This window comes from Salvelinus namaycush, chromosome 10 (assembly GCF_016432855.1).
Source record: "Salvelinus namaycush isolate Seneca chromosome 10, SaNama_1.0, whole genome shotgun sequence".
In the NCBI taxonomy this organism is placed as follows: Eukaryota; Metazoa; Chordata; class Actinopteri; order Salmoniformes; family Salmonidae; genus Salvelinus; species Salvelinus namaycush.
The window spans coordinates 37410571-37434030 of record NC_052316.1 but is presented as its reverse complement, the minus strand read 5'-3'; the positions used below and the strand labels follow the sequence as shown (position 1 = coordinate 37434030).

The window sequence follows — 23460 nt, the reverse complement described above, 5'->3', positions numbered from 1 at the left end:
GTTATCCTACATGACAGTTTATGTTGGCATGTTGCTGCTCGCTTGCTAGTGTTGTCTTTGTGTATCTACTGCCTACTGACTGTCTGTGCCCTCCTTAAGGACGGCCGTGCTCCGTCGGGTGTGTTGGTCTGTGCCATGTTCTGCTTCTGCCACCTCTTCTCCAACCCAGTGCCCGCCATGCAGCTGCTCAGCGCCAAGAGACCCGGCTCTGGCCTCTGGTCCTCGCACCGGAGGTAGGACAACACAGAGGGCGTGTTTGTGGAGTGTGTGTGTGTGTGGTGTGTGTGTGTGTGTGGTGTGTGTGTGTGTGTGTGTGTGTGTGTGTGTGTGTGTGTGTGTGTGTGTGTGTGTGTGTGTGTGTGTGTGTGTGTGTGTGTGTGTGTGTGTGTGTGTTTACATTGATTGCTGTTCATTGCAGTGGAAAACAGGAGAAAAAGATTATCCACATAAACAGTCTTCACCTCCATGACTTTGACTTTGTTATTTTTAGATGATGGATGAACTTAAAAACCTATCTCCCTCCTCCTTCCTTCTCCCCCTGCATTACTCTCCTAAATCCTTTATCAACCTATTTATTTTCCGATGGCTGTTGCGGTACATGGCGCATTAGCCACGATGCTAACGAGGTGCCAGAAATATACAGCAGCCAATTAATCAACATGCCAGAACGAACACGCACACACATGCACATGCACACGCACACACAAACACACACACACACACACACACGCACGCGCACGCGCACGCGCGCGCACGCGCGCGCAAACACAGCCAGCTGTTTGGCCACACAGCTGCTTCTCATAATAACAAAGACTGCTTCATCCTTCAGCCCAGACAGAGAGAGGCTGATGGATGAAGACAGTGGCAATCAAGCCTCATCTTTGTTTTTGTTCTGTTGTGTTTCTCTAAACTGAAAAAGCAAACGATTTTGTGCAAGAATCTGTACACATAGGAACTATAATTTCAAGTATATACTGTAACTTTAAGATGGATAGTTTTGTGATATTTTCTAGCACCAAAAAAAATCCCATCCTCTGTATTCATGTACATAGACAATGTATTTTTATTTTTAGATAGTACTCAGTGCTTATGGTAGTTTAGTGTCCGTAACCTTACATACTCTGCCTCTCTTCTCCAGGTACATAGGCTATGTGTGCAGTATGGTATCAGAGAAGCCCTCCCTGCCACACTCCAAGCCCCTGGTGGTCAAGGCAGTCACCATGAGTCCAGTACCTTGTTTCAACAAACAACGCATCGGCTGCAGACCCTTCTGTGAGATCCTCATAGGGGAGACCAAGATCTTCTCTACTGCACAGGACTATGAGAGGATGAGGTACAGTAGGTGCAGATACACACACACACACACACACACACACACACACACACACACACACACACACACACACACACACACACACACACACACACACACACACACACACACACACACACACTGGCAGCTGTTTGTTCACACGCACCCGCCCGCAATTGCTAATACCACATCCACAATCACCTGACTATATGTGACAAAGTGAACATCTGAGGCCCGCAACCGACCCTAACCTTCTATTATAGAAAATGCGCTGTAGGCTACAGTTAGACAACAGATTATTTTTGACAGGCAGTGCAGATTTCTTTTTGCCTGATTTAGATATGTTTCTGTTTATAATTTCCAACATGTTGGTAGACTATTTGTTAGTCAACTGGTCTATAATTAGATACATGCAGCTTCTCTTCTGTCATTATATGTTGCCCTAGAAGACTAAATAAACCCCTGCTCACCAGAATGTCATAAATCGACAGAATGAATGCTTCAAGTTGACATCGGTAAAGTTTTCTCTGTCATCTCTGCTTCTTTCATGGAGAAAGGACCGGGGAGAAAATGCTCCAGTTGGACCAGTTGTAAGGAAATAGGAAGCTGTGAAAACAACCCATCATGTTTCTGATAAGATTTCAGTTCGGCTTGGATGCATATTTTATGTGTTTGAAATACTATCAGCTTTTATGATACTGATAAAGATAGCACCTCTACAGACGGTATCTAACTGCACATTCACATTCTCTCAAGATGTTAAAAGAAAGAAATCCTCATAGCCTATTTCTCCACTCCTGTTCCCGTGAAGACATAATAGTGAAGATAAGTTACAGCCTTATTGGACATGATTTGGAGGCCACTGAATATCTCGTACAATGCTGTGTACTACTCCCTTCACAGAACAGCACGAACTGGCCCTAACCAGAATAGAAAGAGGAGTGGGAGGCCCCGGTGCACAACAGAGAAACAGACGCCTCACAAGTCCTCAACTGGCAGCTTCATTAAATAGTACCCGCAAAACACCAGTCTCAACGTCAACAGTGAAGAGGCAACTCCGGGATGCTGGCCTACTATTTACTATTTAATGAAGCTGCCAGTTGAGGACTTGTGAGGCGTCTGTTTCTCAAGCTAGATATTCTAATGCAATTGTCCTCTTGCTCAGTTGTGCACCGGGGCCTCCCACTCCTCTTTATATTCTGGTTAGAGCCAGTTTGTGCTGTTCTGTCAAGGGAGTAGTACACAGCGTTGTACGAGATCTTCAGTTTCTTGGCAATTTCTCGCATGGAATAGCCTTCATTTCTCAGAACAAGAATAGACTGACGATTTTCAGAAGAAAGTTCTTTGTTTCTGGCCATTTTGAGCCTGTAATCAAACCCACAAATGCTAATGCTCCAGATACTCAACTAGTCTAAAGAAGGCCAGTTGTATTGCTTCTTTAATCAGAACAACAGTTTTCAGCTGTGCTAACATAATTGCAAAAGGGTTTTCTAATGATCAATTAGCCTTTTAAAATTATAAACTTGGATTAGCTAACACAAAGTGCCATTGGAACACAGGAGTGATGGTTGCTGATAATGGGCCTCTGCACGCCTATGTAGATATTCCATGAAAATCAGCCATTTCCAGCTACAATAGTAATTTACAACATTAATAATGTCTGCACTGTATTTCTGATCAATTTGATGTTATTTTCATGGATAAAAAATGTGCTTTTCTTTCAAAAACAAGGACATTTCTAAGTGACCCCAAACTTTTGAACGGTAGTGTATATACAGTTGAAGTCGGAAGTTTATATACACTTAGGTTGGAGTCATTAAAACTTGTTTTTCAACCACTCCACAAATTTATTGTTTAACAAACTATAGTTTTGGCAAGTCAGTTAGGACATCTACTTTGTGCATGACACAAGTAATTTTTCCAACAATTGTTTACAGACAGATTATTTCACTTATTATTCACTGTATCACAATTTCAGTGGGTCAGAAGTCTACATACACTAAGTTGACTGTGCCTTTAAACAGCTTGGAAAATTCCAGAAGATTATGTCATGGCTTTAGAAGCTTCTGAAAGGCTAATTGACATAATTTGAATCAATTGGAGGTGTACCTGTGGATGCATTTCAAGGCCTACCTTCAAACTCAGTGCCTCTTTGCTTGACATCATGGGAAAATCAAAAGAAATCTGCCAAGACCTCAGAAAAAAAATATTTTAGACCTCCACAAGTCTGGTTCATCCTTGGGAGCAATTTCCAAACGCCTGAAGGTACCACGTTAATCTGTACAAACAGTAGTACGCAAGTATAAACACCATGGGACCACGCAGCCGTCATACCACTCAGGAAGGAGACGCGTTCTGTCTCCTAGAGATGAACGTACTTTGGTGAGAAAAGTGCAAATCAATCCCAGAACAACAGCAAAGGACCTTGTGAAGATGCTGGAGGAAACAGGTACAAAAGTATCTATATCCACAGTAAAACGAGTCCTATATGGACATAACCTGAAAAGCCGCTCAGCAGGGAAGAAGCCACTGCTCCAAAACTGCCATAAAAAAGCCAGACTATGGTTTGCAAATGCACATGGGGACAACGATTGTACTTTCTGGTCTGATGAAACAAAAACAGAATTGTTTGGCCATAATGACCATCGTTATGTTTGGAGGAAAATGGGGGAGGCTTGCAAGCCAAAGAACACCATCCCAACCGTGAAGCACGGGGGTGGCAGCATCATGTTGTGGGGGTGCTTTGCTGCAGGAGAGACTGGTGCACTTCACAAAATAGATGGCATCATGAGATAGGAAAATGATGTGGATATATTGAAGCAACATTTCAAGACATCAGTCAGGAAGTTAAAGCTTGGTCGCAAATGGGTCTTCCAAATGGACAATGACCCCAAGCATACTTCCAAAGTTGTGGCAAAATGGCTTAAAACTTCTTCTGGCTGCAAGCCCGAAGCCGGGCACAATATGACAACAGCCACTTCAAGTGCAGGGCGCGAAATTCAAAATATATTTTTTAGAAATATTTAACTTTCACACATTAACAAGTCCAATACAGCATATGAAAGATAAACATCTTGTGAATCCAGCCAACATGTCCGGTTTTTAAAATGTTTTACAGCGAAAACACCACATATATTTATGTTAGCTCACCACCAAATACAAAGAAGGACAGACATTTTTCACAGCACAGGTAGCATGCACAAAGCCAACCTAACTAACCAAGAACCAACCAAACTAACCAAGAAACAACTTCATCAGATGACAGTCTTATAACATGTTATACAATAAATCTATGTTTTGTTCGAAAAATGTGCATATTTGAGCTATAAATCAGTTTTACATTGCAGCTACCATCACAGCTACCGTCACAAATAGGACCGAAGCAGCCAGAGTAATTACAGACACCAACGTCAAATACCTAAATACTCATCATAAAACATTTCTGAAAAATACATGGTGTACAGCAAATGAAAGACAGACATCTTGTGATTCCAGCCAATATTTCCGATTTCTTAAGTGTTTTACAGCGAAAACACAATATAGCATTACATTAGCTTACCACAATAGCCAGAAACACAAGCCATTCCCCAGCAGCAAAAGTTAGCGATCGTAACAAACCAGCAAAATATATATAATTTTTGACTAACCTTGATAAGCTTCATGAGATGACAGTCCTTTAACATCAGGTTATACATACACTTATGTTTTGTTCGAAAATGTGCATATTTAGAGCTGAAATCAGTGGTTATACATTGTGCTAACGTAGCATCTTTTTCCCAGAATGTGCGGATATTTTTATGGCACTCAACTATTCTGACCAAATAACTATACATAAACGTTACTAAAAAATACATGTTGTATAGGAAATGATAGATACACTAGTTCTTAATGCAATCGCCGTGTTAGAATTCTAAAAATAACTTCATTACGACATCCAGCTTAGGTATAGCGAGAGAGTACCCAAAATCTGGGCGCAAACGACTATTTCACATGTTCGACAGATATATGAAATAGCATCATAAAATGGGTCCTACTTTTGATGATCTTTCATCAGAATGTTGTACAAGGGGTCCTTTGTCGGGAACAATCGTTGTTTGGATTTAGAATGTCCTCTTCTCCAGTCAATTAGCACGGAAAGCTAGCAAAGTGGCGCTAATCTCTCCTTCCTGAACAAAGGCACACAACGCAACACGCCTAACGTCCCGAATAAATTTCAATAATCTAATAAAACTATATTGAAAAAACATACTTTACGATGATATTGTCACATGTATCAAATAAAATCAAAGCCGGAGATATTAGTCGTCCATAACGACAGCTTATCAGAAGGCAAATCCAGGTCCCTTCACGCGCTCTCCAGAAAACAGGAAACTGGTGACACGTCATGCCGAGAGCTATTATTCGACCCCAGATCAAGTTACACACTCCATTTCTTCTCTCACTGCCTGTCGACATCTAGTGGAAGACGTATGAAGTGCATGTATTCTAATAAATATCAAGGACATTAATAGGCAGGCCGTAGAACAGAGCATCGATTTCAGATTTTCCACTTCCTGTCAGGAAGTTTGCTGCAAAATGAATTCTGTTTTACTCACAGATATAATTCAAACGGTTTTAGAAACTAGAGAGTGTTTTCTATCCAATAATAATAATAATATGCATATTGTACGAGCAAGAATTGAGTACGAGGCCGTTTGAAATGGGCACCTTTTATCCGGCTACTCAATACTGCCCCTGCAGCCCAAACAGGTTAAGGACAATAAAGTCAAGGTATTGGAGTGGCCATCACAAAGCCCTGACCTCAATCCCATAGAAAATGTATGGGCAGAACTGAAAAAGCATGTGCGAGCAAGGAGGCCTACAATCCTGACTCAGTTACATCAGCTCTGTCATGTGGAATGGGCCAAATTCACCACACTTATTGTGGGAAGCTTGAGGAAGGCGACCCGAACCGTTTGACCCAAGTTAAACAATTTAAAGGCAATGCTACCAAATACTAATTGAGTGAATGTAAACTTCTGACCCACTGGGAATGTGATGAAAGAAATAAAAGCTGAAATAAATCATTCTCTCTACTATTATTCTGCCATTTCATATTCTTAAAATAAAGTGGTGATCCTAACTGACCTAAGACATGGAATTTTTACAAGGATTAAATGTCAGGAATTGTGAAAAACTGAGTTTAAATGTTTTTGGCTAAGGTGTATGTAAACTCCCGACTTCAACTGTATACATATATATTTTTTCCTTTTTTATTTACCACTAACCCTACCACCCCTCCCCTAATTGGAGTAAACTAATGAACAACAAGGGGTCTGAATACTTTCCGAGTGCACTGTATGACACCATCTCTGAATACCTTTCTCTTTTTCTCTTTCTCCTCCTTTCTGCTTGTCTCTCTCACCCCCCCCCCCCCCCCCCCCCTCAGAGAGCACAGGGTCCAGGAGGGGAAGGTCGTCTTCCCTCTAGGTGTGAATGTCCAGGGTGATGTGGTCATTTCTGTCTATCATATGAGGAACACAATCGGAGGACGACTGCAGGCCAAGGTACAGCATGGGGCTAGCCTAACATGCTAAGACAACACTGACACACGCAGGCCAAGGTACAGCATGTGGCTAGCCTTGCATGCTAACATAACACTGACGCACACACAGATTATGATATGCTATGAGAGATTCTGTTAGCTCTGATTGTATGGGACCATGTCCTGATACCTTGTTATTTACAGACAGAGATCGCACTCTGGGAGATACTGTCACACTAACACAATGATGTACATTGTGTGCCCTGAATGAACATAAACACAGCACTAATGCATTGAGACTAAATTAAAATCTAGATGGAATCTAGACAGAAACTCCTTCCCTTACGATCATAAATATCCACAGTGTAATTGTTTGAATCTATCTATGTGCTTCCTGAATCTATCTATGTGCTTCCTGAATCTATCTGCTTCCTGAATCTATCTATGCGATTCCTGACTCTATCTATGCGATTCCTGACTCTATCTATGCGATTCCTGAATCTATCTATGCGCTTCCTGAATCTATCTATGCGATTCCTGAATCTATCTATGCGCTTCCTGAATCTATCTATGCGCTTCCTGAATCTATCTATGCGATTCCTGAATCTATCTATGCGATTCCTGAATCTATCTATGTGCTTCCTGAATCTATCTATGTGATTCCTGAATCTATCTATGTGATTCCTGAATCTATCTATGTGATTCCTGAATCTATCTATGTGATTCCTGAATCTATCTATGTGATTGCTTGTTGGTGTTTGCAGGTGTCCAACACCCAGATATTCCAGATCCAGTTCCACACAGGCTTCATTGCTCCAGGGACCACCGTGTTAAAGTTTACAAAGTGAGCCCCTCTCTCATATAATATCTGTACAGTACATATGTGAAGTATTAACACGTAAATGTGAAATACTATATCATGTTTACATGTTGGTGAACGTCATGATATGGAACATGGCTCTTTTTTGAAATAGTGAATGGAGAACTAACTAACTATTTGTCTGACACACACACACACACACACACACACACACACACACACACACACACACACACACACACACACACACACACACACACACACACTCACACCTGTCTAGGCCGGAGCTGGATGCGTGTGACTCTCCAGAGAAGTACCCTCAGTTGTTCCATGTGTTGGTGGACATCGAGGTGGAGAGCACTGACAAGCAGAAGGACCTGACCCCTCCCTGGGAACAGTTCCCTAATAAAGACCTCATCCCCAACGTACTGTTCTCCTGTCACCAGGAACACCAGGACGCACTGGCCATAGCAGGTAGGGCAGAGGGGAGGTCAACATACAAGCACACAGGCAGAGGCATACAGGACAGATGGACACACACACAAACACACACAGACACACACAGGCAAATATGTACACACAGATGCACACACTCATACACACATGCATGCATACGCATACAAACGGACACAGATGGGCACGCACATGTTGGTACATAGGCATAGATACATGCACTGACATAGGTCCACACAGAGGTCCACACAGAGGTCCACACACTCCAATGTCCAGATGGACCAAGGCACACACACAGAAACTATGCACACAGACAGCTAAACACACACAGATATTGACATGGTCACCACTAATGAGAGCTGCTGTTAAACAGTCTTTCTTACTCTAACGTTAGTCTCATTCTCTCCTCCCAAGATGAGATGGAGGGACTGGACTTGGAGGGTAGGTCTAGAGTAGAGGAGACCACAGACCAGTAACGATACTAGCTGCTGTAGTTAGAGGAAGTCAGCATATTGTTAGATGCAGTTTCCCCTGGGTGATGTACAGTACGTATGTGTTAGTTTAGCTTTGTCACGCTGCTGTGGTGGCTAGCAATACGGATACCTATAACAAAATATCTCCTGTTCTCCTGTGGAATACTTTGTGGGAAGCAAACCTATTTACTAAATCAAGACCAAGTTTTCCTTATGTGACCTTCCCCCCCCATGTAGAGCCAAGCCGGTCCCAAGGCGGTCTGGACGGTCGTCCTCACGGGGAGGACAGCGAGCCGTCTGATGACGAGATGCTGTCCCTTTCCAGCCAGCAAAGCCACGCTAGCGTAGAGAGACCTGGAGGGGCTCAGGCTGGCACCAGGGGCCCCAAGAGACCCGAGCAGCCCCACGCCCCCCCCGCTGCTCCTCCTCCTCCCCCAGAAGAGGTGGACCTCCTGGGCCTGGATGGGGTGGCAGTGAACTGCCCCTCGCCCCAGCCCCCGACCACCAACACCACCACGGACCTCCTGGGGGATCTGTTTGGGGCCTCCCCCCAGACAGGGAGTGGGCCCACTTCGGCCCAGTCCACCCCACAGAAAATAGCTCCTCCCTCCACCCTCCCCTGCCCCTATCCAGGTATGTAGTCAATGATTACTATAACACCATATAGCCATAGTTACTGATCAACTCAATTCAGGTTTATTTGTCTGTTTTTTACAAAGTCATTTTAACACATATGTGTACATAGTATGTTAATCTAGAGATTAATAAAATGTATTGAATTGAATAGTAAAGTAATGGTTTATGCTTTTCTCTCTGTCCACCCAGCGTTGGACCCGTTTGGGGCGGGTCCAATGCCCAAGCCCCAGGAGCTGATGGGGTCCTTCCTGGGTCCAGCAGGTAATCTTGCTAACCTGGGGCAGTCTGGCCCCCTCCTGCATGCAGCTCACTCTCTATCCCCCACCATGCAGAACACTGGCATGGGTAAGGCATGACCAGACTGCATCTGTAGAGGCACTGTCTACCAATTAACGTTTCACTCTTTCCACTATTCACTATGTGACTGCTGTCTTTACACTGATATCTTTCCACTAACGTTTTACTGTATCCACTATCCACAATATGACTGCTGTCTTTACACTGATACAGGTGAAGTCGGAAGTTTACATACACCTTAGCCAAATACATTTAAACTCCGTTTTTCTCAATTCCTGACATTTAATCCTTGTAAAAATTCTCTGTCTTAGGTCAGTTAGGATCATCACTTTATTTTAAGAATGTGAAATGTCAGAATAATAGTAGAGAGAATTATTTATTTCAGCCTTTATTTATTTCATCACATTCCTAGTGGGTCAGAAGTTTACATTCACTCAATTAGTATTTGGTAGCATTGCCTTTAAATTGTTTAACTTGGGTCAAACGGTTCGGGTAGCCTTCCACAAGCTTCCCATAATAAGTTGGCGGAATTTTGGCACATTCCTCCTGATAGAGCTGGTGTATCTGAGTCAGGTTTGTAGGCCTCCTTGCTCGCACACGCTTTTTCAGTTCTGCCCACACATTTTCTATAGGATTGAGGTCAGGGCTTTGTGATGGCCACTCCAATAACTTGACTTTGTTGTCCTTAAGCCATTTTGCCACAACTTTGGAAGTATGCTTGGTGTCATTGTCTATTTGGAAGACCCATTTGCGACCAAGCTTTAACTTCCTGACTGATGTCTTGAGATGTTGCTTCTATATATCCACATAATTTTCCTCCTCATGATGCCATCTATTTTGTGAAGTGCACCAGTCCCCCCTGCAGCAAAGCACCCCCACAACATGATGCTGCCACCCCCGTGCTTCATGTTTGGGATGGTGTTATTTTGCTTGCAAGCCTCCCCCTTTTTCCTCCAAACATAACGATGGTCATTATGGCCAAACAATTCTGTTTTTATTTCATCCGACCAGAGGACATTTCTCCAAAAAGTATGATCTTTGTCCCCATGTGCAGTTGCAAACCGTAGTCTGGCTTTTTTATGGCGGTTTTGGAGCAGTGGCTTCTTCCCTGCTGAGTTGATATAGGACTTGTTTTACTATGGATATAGATACTTTTGTACCCGTTTCCTCCAGCATCTTCACAAGGTCCTTTGCTGTTGTTCTGGGATTGATTTGCACTTTTCTCACCAAAGTACGTTCATCTCTAGGAGACAGAACGCGTCTCCTTCCTGAGCGGTATGACGGCTGCGTGGTCCCATGGTGTTTATACTTGCGTACTATTGTTTGTACAGATGAACGTGGTACCTTCAGGCGTTTGGAAATTGCTCCCAAGGATGAACCCGACTTGTGGAGGTCTACAATTTTTTTTCTGAGGTCTTGGCTGATTTCTTTTGATTTTCCCATGATGTCAAGCAGAGGCACTGAGTTTGAAGGTAGGCCTTGAAATATATCCACAGGTACACTTCCAATTGACTCAAATGATGTCTATTAGCCTATCAGAAGCTTCTAAAGCCATGACATCATTTTCTGGAATTTTCCAAGCTGTTTAAAGGCACAGTCAACTTAGTGTATGTAAACTTCTGACCCACTGGAATTGTGATACAGTGAATTATAAGTGAAATAATCTGTCTGTAAACAATTGTTGGAAAAATTACTTGTGTCATGCACAAAGTAGATGTCCTAACCGACTTGCCAAAACTATAGTTAATAAGAGATTTGTGGCGTGGTTGAAAAACGAGTTTTAATGACTCCAACCTAAGTGTATATAAACTTCCGTCTTCAACTGTATCTATCCACTAACGTTTCACTGTATCCACTATCCACTATGTGACTGCTATCTTTACATTGATATCTTTCCACTAACGTTTCACTGTATCCACTATCCACTATGTGACTGATGTCTTTACACTGCTATCTATCCACTAACGTTTCTCTGTATCCACTATGTGACTGCTATCTTTACATTGATATCTGTCCACTAACGTTTCACTGTATCCACTATCCACTATACGACTGCTATCTTGATGATGATCCACTAACGTTTCACTGTATCCACTATCCACTATACAACTGCTATCTTTACACTGATACTAGTCTGCTGCTTCAGCCATGCTGTTGTGTTTGGTAATGTACAGATGTAGGATCTTAATTTGAACAAGTTTGCTAAAGCAGGAAACTAATCCTGCAGCAACAGGAAATGTGAATTGTTGTGTGAATTATAATTAATGGATATTGTTGTAGGGGTTGATACATTTTTTGTTAGGGCAAATCAAGTCTGCCATTTTTAAGTGGAAATTAAAAACTGTAGACACCTTTTTAAACCTTGAATACAATACAAGTTTGCATTTCCTGCCATGCAGGAAAATTCCTACTACAACAGGATGTCAAATTAAGATATGGCATCTGTATATGCATGCACATAATGAGTGATGATCAATGGGAATTCAAGCTGCAAGTTTTGAGGGAGATCTGAATGGAATGGCTATTTTATGGTTACAGTTATTGCTATTGGTATGGTTCTGACCCTAGTTGGTTAGCTTAACAGTCATGGTATGCTGTTGTTAGCTTGTACGTTCTGGTACAATCCAGTCGGACACCAAAATAAGCTTAAATTTGATTTATTCACCACACTGGGCAATGTAGCTGCAAAACACTAATACAATTCACACAAGCATATATTTATACCTTCCGGTTAGGCAGAGTCACCTCCTTGTATTTCTAGGATAAACAATCAGTCTCTATTACTGGGCAACAACCAAGTCAGTTCCTCCTATTGGTGTTATAGTGGCCCAGCCTGAGTCTGGAACCTTCGTGCTCCTCCATTCCTTTCACAGGACTTCTTATCAGTAGGGTGTTATAGTGGCCCAGCCTGAGTCTGGACCTTCGTGCTCCTCCGTTCCTTTCACAGGACTTCTTATCAGTCAGGAGAGGCCTTGAGTTCTTGGGAGTACACATTCCTACAGTCCACTGCAGTCCACTAAATACTGTAATTACACTTCTCATACACAAAGAGCTTAAACCTAACATTACTTTCAATCTCTAAGAATACATAAAAAACTGTATATAAGAGTATATAACTATATGAAACAGTAAAGATATTAGACAGTGTTATAGAACAGTAATTATGATCTGTCAGCTCTAACCCCAGACACATGGCTCCTATTCAACCCTTATAGAATCGTTCTTACACTCAGAGAAATGCCCCCTTTGTACTTTCACTCTGCCTGAATACAATGCACATAGACCAATGATAATTACTACTGCTAGGCTAATTATACAATTACAAACAGAGGGGCTCAATTCAGGGGCTCAAAGGAATTTCAAGTCAGATAGTATCCAACACTATGGTCATTGGTGATAATGTGGTCATAATTTGCATGACTTCATATCTCCTTCCTCCCATTGTCTGTGAGGTCTGTCACTGACGTTTCTGTGTTCTGATAGGCCGCAGCTCCCCAGTCCCGCCCACCACCCCTGTAGTCACTATTCAGCAGCCTCCCAACGCCATGGGAGGATGGGACTGGAACAAACCTGCAGCTCCAGGTAAACTCTATTCATGTGTAACATTCATGGACAACATCTGCAGAGACAGGGGTCTGAGAACAGAGGAATAACCAGCTGCCATGAGCAACAGAGAGCTATGGCATGCCATCATCCAGGGTGCTGTGCTGCCATGAGCAACAGAGAGCTATGGCATGCCATCATCCAGCGTGCTGTGCTGCCATGAGCAAGCAAGCGTGTGTAATATCAGAATGGACTAAATAGGGACCTCTGCTGGTGCATATGATAATCATATTTATAGAACTTCAGTGCCTACTTCTTTGGAAATAAGAATGTGTTCTTAATTGACCTTCCTGGTAATATAAAGGCTAAATAAAATAAAGTATTGTATAGTATTTCAACTGTGTTATTGTGTGTTCTGTGTGAGGAGGTGGTTTCAGTATGGGCTGCAAGTCAGCCAGTACCAGTCCTACTGGGTCGGTCAACAACACTCCCACACACCAGGCCAAACCCAACACTCTGGACCCCTTTGCTGACATCGGAAACCTGGGGGGAAGTCTGGGAGGTCAGTGAAGGCTTTAAGTACTGTTCTAACTGATGCTTTAAATATGTTATGTCCAGGGGAGGCTGTTGGGAGGAGCTGTAGGAGGACGAGCTCATTGTAATAGCTGGAATGGAATCAATGGAACGGAGTCAAACGTGGTTTCCATGTGTTTGATGTGTTTGATATAGTTTCATTGATTCCATTCCAGCCATTACAACGAGCCTGCCCTCCTATATATCCTCCCCCCAGCCTCCTCTGGTTATGTCATGTCATGCTATGTTATGTTATGATAGTTGAGTTACAGTTTCTGTAAACACTCCACTTACATCTCTCTCTCTATAGGAGGATCTGGGTTCTCCAGTAAGCCCACCACCCCTACAGGCACCACCCCTGCTGTCCCCCCCATGGGCTCCCCCTCACGGCCTCCTCCCTCGCCCCAGCACGGTGGGGGCTGGCAGGCCAACACAGGCCTCCCCTCCTGGAAGCCCGGCGGTGGTGGTGTTGGAGGGCAGCCAGGGTGGCAGCCCCAACCCCAGGGTCAGAGTGGTCCATCCCCCCAGGCCAAGCCCAGTACCAGCCACTCCATGCCCCACACCTCCCCCTCCAACAGACCCAACTACAACATCAGCTTCTCTGCCATGGGAGGAGGAGCTGCTCCCAATGCAGCCGGGAAACAACAGCCCAACATGGGTGAGTCAGTGGGAGACTGGTTGTTATCACACTGGGATGGATAGACTGTTGGGTTGTGTTCCCCCCAAAAGGACTCCTGTTGCTCTGTATTAATGTACAAATCTGCCACTTGAAACTGACCTGCATGTGTGTGATCTGTGCAGGTAGTCATTCATGATATGACTGCACATATACTGTATTATAAGTGGATGAGACAAGATGTTACTTTCTCTCTCCCAGGTACCAAGCCCAAAGTTGCAATGGCTAACTTTGATGACCTGCTGTCTGGCCAAGGCTTTGCTGGAGCCAAAAAGAAGGAAGGTCCCAGGACAATAGCAGAGATGAGAAAGGAGGAGATGGCTAAAGAGATGGACCCCGAGAAACTCAAGGTAGTCTTACAGTGGCCAATCACTAGCCTTGGACCGAGAGTTGGAGAGTGTAGTGAAGATATAAATACAGGGGGGAGGAGGGTCCAATGTTGGACTGTCTTTCGACAAACAAAGAAAAACTAGCTAGCTAGCTAGCTATCTCAAGATTTTGAAGAAGCCCTGTGAGCTCCGTGTTGTATCTGGCCCAGACTCTCCCCCCTCTACCACCAGATTCTGGACTGGATCGAGGGGAAGGAGCGTAACATCCGGGCCCTGCTGTCCACCATGCACACGGTGCTGTGGGAGGGGGAGACCCGCTGGAAGCCTGTAGGCATGGCTGACCTGGTGACCCCAGAGCAGGTCAAGAAGGTCTACCGTAAAGCTGTGCTGGTGGTCCATCCAGACAAGGTGAGAGGGAAGGAAGAGGTTAACTCTACACACACATGCACATGTACCTCATACACACGCACGCACACACACATACTCATGCAATCACACACACACGCGCGAACACACACACACAGGGGGCATCATGCACCCCAAAAATCTGAGGGTGCGTGAGGATGGCTGGGAGGTGGACTGGAGGCTAGGCGCCCCATCCTTTAAGTTGAAGCATTTAGCATTTTTCAAACACCTCAAATTTCCTTGTAGGTAGAACCTATTTTGGTTTTAGTTAGAAGCCTTTTGGGTTCTATGTAGAACCCTCTGTGGAAAGGGTTTTTCATGGAACCCAAAAGGGTTCTACCTGGAACTTAAAATGGTTCTTGAAAGGGTTCTCCTATGGGGACAGCCGAATAACCATTTTAGGTTCTAGATAGAACCTTTTTTTCTAACATTTACATTTACATTTAAGTCATTTAGCAGACGCTCTTATCCAGAGCGACTTACAAATTGGTGCATTCACCTTATGATATCCAGAGTTTAGAGCTATAATCACTATGCTTAATTCTATTTTGTATTTTTCTGTATACCTCTTGAGCTGTCTGTATCCTCTGTTGTGGAATATTGAGTCAAATATTTACACAGATACCGGAACTTGTGAATTCAATATGCAGAGGCAGTCGGCACCCCAGATGAGTTCCGGTATCTGTGTAAATATTTGACTCAATATTCCACAACACCTCCTGACTGGCAGTTCTTTTTTTTTTTTAAAGAAACCAAATATGCTTCTCTGCATTTCTGCTAAAATCTAGGTAAAAGATTGAAAGGAATGTGTCTTATTCAGTACCTTTAGTTATTTATTGCTTTTCTAAAGCAGGGGTCTAAAACCTTAACTTGCCCAGGGACGCCGATCATGTTAGCAAAACATCATCCGGTCAATGATAATGGCAAGGACAAGTAATCAACATTTTAAAATGAATAGATTTGATTGATAGTCTTTCATTATTCTGACCTCCCCACATAATTGGAAGAAGTATAAACTCTAACATAGCCTATTAGCTAGACAGGTAACTCAAACTAGGGCTTTGACGATTAGGAGATTTGGGGTAATGATTCATTGTCATGCAGTTATTTTCATAATTGTTATTTTTGTTGCATTTTTTGTTCTTGCTTGTAATGCATCATAACATCTTACAAAATTAGCTACTATACCTAATAAATACAACACAGCTTTCTCAAAAACAAATGGACTGCTTAGAACTTTTGGAAATGAAGCTTCTCCTCCCAACTGTGCTGTTCTCCTCATGAGATGATTACCAACTTTACCCACTTCATGTAAAAATGTAAAACTGCTTTCGGGTAAACTAAATCTACTTTAATATTAAGTTGAATCCCCCTTCTCTTAAAATGTATGTATTAAGACGATTGTGGTGATTATTATACGATAGCTGTGCTCCAAACACATTCACTAATAACAGGTGTTTCAATGGTTGAACAAAGGTTAGCAATGTGTTGACAAAAGTTAATGTTCAAGTCAAGAAAGCTTGCCAGGAGCCAGCGTCACTTGCCGTGACTGGTATTGGTGGGTGCTTTTTCAATGCCTACTGTCAGATTCTCCAGTGAATATAATTAGCTCCAATGAGTGTAATTTGCTACCGTTCAAAGTTTGGGGTCACTTAGAAATGTCCTTATTTTTGAAGAAAAGCTATTTTTTTGTCCATTAAAATAACATCAAATTGATCAGGAATACAGTGTAGATAGACATTGTTAATGTTGTAAATGACTATTGTAGCTGGAAATGGCTGATTTTGAATGGAATATCTACATAGGCGTACAGAGGCCCATTATCAGCAACCATCACTCCTGTGTTCCAATGGCACGTTGTGTTAGCTAATCCAAGTTTATAATTTTAAAAGGCTAATTGATCATTAGAAAACCCTTTTGCAATTATGTTAGCACAGCTGAAAACTGTTGTTCTGATTAAAGAAGCAATAAAACTGGCCTTCTTTAGACTGGTTGAGTATCTGGAGCATCAGCATTTGTGGGTTTGATTACAGGCTCAAAATGGCCAGAAACAAAGACCTTTCTTCTGAAACTTGTCAGTCTATTCTTATTCTGAGAAATTAAGGCTATTCCATGCGAGAAATTGCCAAGAAACTGAAGATCTCGTACAAAGCTGTGTACTACTCCCTTCACAGAACAGCACAAACTGGCTCTAACCAGAATAAAAAGAGGAATGGGAGGCCCCGGTGCACAACTGAGCAAGAGGACAAGTACATTAGAGTGTCTAGTTTGAGAAACAGACGCCTCACAAGTCCTCAACTGGCAGCTTCATTAAATAGTACCCGCAAAACACCAGTCTCAACGTCAACAGTGAAGAGGCAACCCCGGGATGCTGGCCTTCTAGGCAGAGTTCCTCTGTCCAGTGTCTGTGTTCTTTTGCCCATGTTAATCTTTTCTTTTTATTGGCCAGTCTGAGATATGGCTTTTTTTTGCAACTCTGCCTAGAAGGCCAGCATCCCGGAGTCGACTCTTCACTGTTGACGTTGAGACTGGTGTTATTTTGTTATTTACTTTCTGCAAATAAATGCTCTAAATGACAATATTTTTATTTGGAATTTGGGAGAAATGTTGTCAGTAGTTTATAGAATAAAACAAAATGGTCAATTTTACACAAACACATACCTATAAATAGTAAAACCAGAGAAACTGATAATTTTGCAGTGGTCTCTTTTTTCCAGAACTGTATATATATACAGTATATACTGTCTAACTTGATTGATATCCTGAAGTGTCTTCTTTGTAGCTGGTTATGAGGTTGGGAGATTGAGAACCTATCTGGGCTAGCTAAAGACAACTTCATACAATTACTATATGGCTAGTAGTATTGCAGAGAAAGAAAAAAAACATTTACAGGACAAATCTGTGTGGGGAAAGTGCCCCTGTACCCCCTACGGGTATAATGCTACTACACACACACATAAACAAACACCAGATATGATATAGTGAGGTTCTGTACAATAGACACTTTTCACCTCTGCAGTAAATTACAACGTGACTGACTGATGTTTTCCTCCTTGTCCCCTCTCCCAGGCCACTGGACAGCCCTATGAACAATATGCCAAGATGATTTTTATGGAACTGAATGATGCCTGGTCAGAATTTGACAGCCAAGGACAAAAAGCACTCTACTAAGCTGAGACAGAGAGAGAGGGAGAGGGAGAGAGAGAAAGAGTTCCTGCCGACCCCCTGTGATCAATAATCAAGCCCCCACCGGATCTGACTCCCCCCCTCCTTCTCTTCTTGTCACTGTCCTGTGGACTCTACTCCATAGAGACTTCAATATCCAGACTAACAGAAAGATACCTGCCTACCAACCTACCTATGTATCTGGTGGCAGCACTGTCCAACTGTCCAACAAGAACTGTTCAACCCTGTCCTACATGTCCGAGTCCTGAACCAAGCAAAGAGTCCTGAACCAAGCAAAGAGTCCTGAACCAAGCAAAGAGTCCTGAACCAAGCAAAGAGTCCTGAACCAAGCAAAGAGTCCTGAACCAATTAATGCAGAGTCATCCAGCTGTCTATGGAGACATCACCAGAGTGATACTGTCCACCTAACACCGGACATGGGTGATAATGACATACCTGTGGTCACAGTGTTGTTAGCCAGGTGCTATATAGAGCAAGACGATGCCAATGTTTTACACACAGTAGCATTAACACAGTGTTCCTGTCAGTCACCTGTCAAGACGATGACAATGTTTTACACACAGTAGCATTAACACAGTGTTCCTGTCAGTCACCTGTCAAGACGATGACAATGTTTTACACACAGTAGCATTAACACAGTGTTCCTGTCAGTCACCTGTCAAGACGATGACAATGTTTTACACACAGTAGCATTAACACAATGTTCCTGTCAGTCACCTGTCAAGACGATGACAATATTTTACACACAGTAGCATTAACACAGTGTTCCTGTCACAGTCACCTGTGTGACTTTGAAGTGAAGATCTGGAGCCAGTGTTGGGAGTGGATGGCCTATTCAATTAGGCACTGTACCACTGACTGTAAGGTCTATACACCACAGTGATCTCAGAAATACCATGTCAAAGAATTCAATATAGAGCAATCTCACAGAGTTTCCACCTGAGTTGTCTATCTTCATGGAAAAGCTACTGTTATCTATGTTATTTGAATTACCAATTTGGATCAATGTGCTTCCACAGAACTCCACAGGAGACTTCTAGGAGACAACAAGACAATTGCAAGCCAAGGGTATCATGTTTACGTTCTGACAACAACCTAGAGACTCAACTTGACATACAGTTAGTAGGTGAAGGTAGGCAGGATATTCGTTGTTGCACCACCCCCTTTACTACCTACGGTGGTTGGTTCTTGTGTTTTCTTGCCCTCAGTCTCAGAAAGGTGCAACATGTCTTTAGCTATAACACAGAGAGTAAACTCAGCTGCAGTCTATTGCCAGTCTTAAAGCTGGAATCCACATTAGGTGAAACACCGCCACCGGTCGCCCCAGGCGCATTTCTTATTGGTTTTGTTTTGTTGATGAAAAGAGGAGAGGAGTCTAGAGAGCGAGATATCCAGCATCTAGCATCTTGGTTTTTAAAAACTCTGCTGTTCTATCGAGTGTGCAATCATGTCCGAGGGGGAAAAAAGCAGTGTTGGTTATTTGAAGTAACGCCTTTGTAATATCGCAAACGGATGTGGCAGTTTGACCGCTACGGATTCCAGCTTTAAACATACAGTACTCACTCTCATCTTTACCGTCACTGGCTAGTGGGCAGCAGGTAGCCTTGCGGCTAAGCACGTTGTGCTAGTAACCGGAAGGTTGCTGGTTCGAATCCCAGAGCTGACTAGGTAAAACATCTGTTGATGTGCTCTTGAGCAAGGCACTTAAACCTAATTTCACCTGTAAATGTAGTGTCTACAGTCTGAAGGAACCAGTGTGTAAAGGATATTATCCATATCAGAGAAAGTAACCCATATCACACTGCTGTACTTATCTAAGTACTTAACTGCTGAAGTTTCATCATCGTTACGTGCAGTTTTACTTCATATTATGTTCATTTATTGACTCATTTCAGATGCTTCAGTCCCTCCTAATGAAGAATCTTTCATTTTATTGTGGGTAATGTTTAGTAACATGCAGGTGGTGTATTGTCCTATTCATCCTTTGCTGTATCCTCTAAAGCATGTACTTTTAAATCATGACAAATATTTGAAGTGAAATTCTGATTGATCAAAGGCAACTTGTCATTGATGAGGGCTTTTATATTTACATTAGTTTGAAGCATATCTTTTTTGCATGCACTGACTGGGCGAACTAGTGGAAGGACTACAAGACTGACTATATCTTTCTACACATGGAGGCACATCATTCCATAATACATTACTATACTTGAGTGTATTGGACCACTATCAAGCTTGTGAGATCCTAATGTAGGCCCCCTCTAACCCTTATCTTTGTAAAACAATACATTTGGTAGACTGGCACATCTATTTCATCTGATACAACCATTTCCCTGTTTTATCCCCTGCATACTGATGTTGTCAACCAGAGGAGTCGGGTGGGATACGCTATAGGAGGACCAGCCTACTCTGTTGTCAACCCTTTCCTCTGTGAAAAGGCCACACCTGAGTTGTGGACTAACGTGAGCACTGACTGACCTCTGACCAGTATAGAACTAAAGAGACTGTCTGTCCACTGTAGGCTCTGCTTTCTCTGGTGATTATACCAATGGCAGAAGCTGTGGCTGTGTAGTATGTATGTATGTACTGTGTGTGTGTGTGTGAGAGAGAGAGAGAACCCCTATAAGCTCCCTAGCTGACTGAAATCTCTTGTCTATCTGCTAACTTAAGGCAATGTTAAAACGCTAACCTCTCTCTATATAGTGGATGAGTGTTGTTGAAACTGTTGTACGTGAGGATGTGATACGATTTGGATACAACTACTGTATGTGTTTGCTTGTCGGCTGTAAAAGTATTACTACTAAAAATGTAAACCGTTTCTGTCAGTGGAGGCTGCTGAGGGGAGGAAGGCTCATAACAATGCCTGGAACGGAGCAAATGGAATGGTATCAAGCACATGTAAACCATGTGTTTGATGTATTTGATACCATTCCACTTATTCCACTCCAACCATTACCATGAGCCTGTCCTCCCCAATTAAGGTGCCACCAACCTCCTGTGGTTTCTGTGTTTCTCTTTGTGGGTTCTGTTTACCCTTGATAAAGTGATATCAAGTGCAATGCACAAATAAATAGAGAAAATGAAGGTCAGAAACAACAAACAAACGTCATCTGTGTCTGTCTTCGTTCTTAGTGGCACAATCTAGCCAATGGCATAGTGGAAGGGTTCTACTGTGTTAAAGAGCTGTAGCTGTACATACATGTAGATGATGAGGACATTACTGTGTGTTATGAAGAAATCAGATTTGTAAAGTGATTAGTCTGTGTAAGTCAGAAGGAGCAGAACCATTTATTACCATCCTGTTCAGCAGTGTTTCCCAACTCCAGTCCTCCAGTACCCCCCCCCCCCCCCCCCCCCCCAACAGTACATATTATCGTTGTAGCCTTGTGCAAGCATACCTGATTCAACTTGTCATCAAGCCTTTGATGATTTGAATCAAGAGTGTTTGTCTGGGGCTACAACAAAAATGTGTGTGCAGTTTGAGGTACTGGAGGACTGGAGTTGGGAGCCATTGATGTACAGCTAACTGCTTGATTAAATGAGGGATACAAAGTGTATTGAAAGCTGGTGCTTCCACACATGGTGTGGTTACTGAGTTAATTAAGCAATTAACATCCCACCATAAGTAGGGTCATGTATAAAAATGCTGGGCAGGCCATTATTTTGGCTACCATGGCTATGCCCCCATAGGATGATGATGCCCCCATCCACAGGGCATAAATGGTCACTGAATAGTTTGAATAGCAGGAAAAAGATGTAAACCATATGCCATTGCTGTCTCAGTCACCAGATCTCAACCCAACGGTGAACACGCATAAAGATGGCAGAATTCAGATATGACGTCATTGTTTTAGCACTATCCACAACATACTTTTCAGTTTTCTGAATTGGCGGTGTCTTGAAGCAAAAATTGGGATCATGTAAACAATGCTAATGACCATACAATAAAAGATTAACGGAGAGCACTGTACAATACGGAGAACTTAGCAAAATGAGGAATTTGTGGTAAGTACATGGGGGCTGCCATATTCACCTCCGCTATTGAACACTTATGGGAGATTCCGGAGCGGCGCCTGAGACAGCGTTATCCACCAACATCAACAAAGCACCAAATGATGGAATTTCTCGTGGAAGAATGGCGTTGCATCGTTCCAATAGAGTTCCAGACACTTGTAGAATCTATGCCAAGGTGCATTGACGCTCTTCTGGCTTGTGGTGTCGCCCTACTAAGACGCTTTATGTTGGCGTTTCCTTTCGTCAGTTACCTGTAGTATATACAGTAAATGGCTCTGGGAAGGAGTAAAGCTATTCATGTTCACCACTAGAGGACAGGGGCAGGCCAGTTTAGAGCACCCTCTTCCATCTTCTTGTCCTGCCTTAGGGTTTCGTGTGGCTCAGTTGGTAGAGTGTGACGCTGGCAACACCAAGGTTGTGGGTTCAATTGCCACGGGGGACCAGTAAGAAAAAAATGTATAGAAGTATGATCTCGCTATTGTAAGTTGCTTTGAATAATAGCATGTGCTAAATGCTGTAAATGTGTAGATATGACTGAAACTGAATGTGTCTATATGACTGATGCTGTGAATTTATGGACCTCTATGGCTTCATTCATTTGATGTTCCAACCTCCTACCATGTCTCTCCTTAAAGTAACTGATCTGAGATGAATGTATAGGTGCGGTTTCTGCGCTGTGCTGTCAACTAAATCCAGACTCCTCCATATCACTGTCCCAAGGACAGCCTGATACCCATGAAAAATATCCCATGTTTTGTGATTAGTGAAGATGAGAAACAAGGGAGTTGTAAATGAAGGAAACCACTTGCAGATGTGATTTACCCTGCGCTGTGGGTACAGCTCCTAGTCTTATTTCTCACCCCCTCCACACACCTGATGTACTTCCGGAGGGGTAATCTCTGATGATCGATGATATCTTCTGCCCAGAGTGACATCTTATTTGTCACGACGACCTACTGTCATGACAACCTACACCATCGAGCAAGATTCTAATCTAATAGGTTGCATTCTGAGTTTCTGTCCTGCCACCTATGCACACACATGCTTGCGCATGCTTGCACGTACAAACGTACACACACACACACGTACACACAGACACACATACACTCAGACACACACACACACGTACACACAGACACACATACACACGGACACAGACACACACAGACACACACAGACACGTACACACACAGACAGACACACAGACAGACACACACAC

At 42.9% G+C, this 23460-nt stretch overlaps 1 protein-coding gene across 1 annotated transcript in view; it reads left to right on the top strand.

The window, feature by feature from the left end:
• The window catches only part of dnajc6 (DnaJ (Hsp40) homolog, subfamily C, member 6), a 64182-nt gene extending 43110 nt beyond the window's left edge, over positions 1-21072 (top strand). Inside the window, exons 6-18 of the mRNA XM_039001743.1 lie at positions 100-233; positions 1139-1333; positions 6741-6858; positions 7601-7680; positions 7937-8130; positions 8820-9215; positions 9408-9563; positions 12999-13097; positions 13486-13620; positions 13942-14289; positions 14509-14657; positions 14868-15044; positions 18111-21072. Coding sequence (XP_038857671.1) covers positions 100-233; positions 1139-1333; positions 6741-6858; positions 7601-7680; positions 7937-8130; positions 8820-9215; positions 9408-9563; positions 12999-13097; positions 13486-13620; positions 13942-14289; positions 14509-14657; positions 14868-15044; positions 18111-18212 — 2283 coding nt within the window. The 3' untranslated portion in view covers positions 18213-21072. The remainder of the gene's footprint in view (positions 1-99; positions 234-1138; positions 1334-6740; positions 6859-7600; positions 7681-7936; positions 8131-8819; positions 9216-9407; positions 9564-12998; positions 13098-13485; positions 13621-13941; positions 14290-14508; positions 14658-14867; positions 15045-18110) is intronic.
• Positions 21073-23460: the final 2388 nt, after the last annotated feature.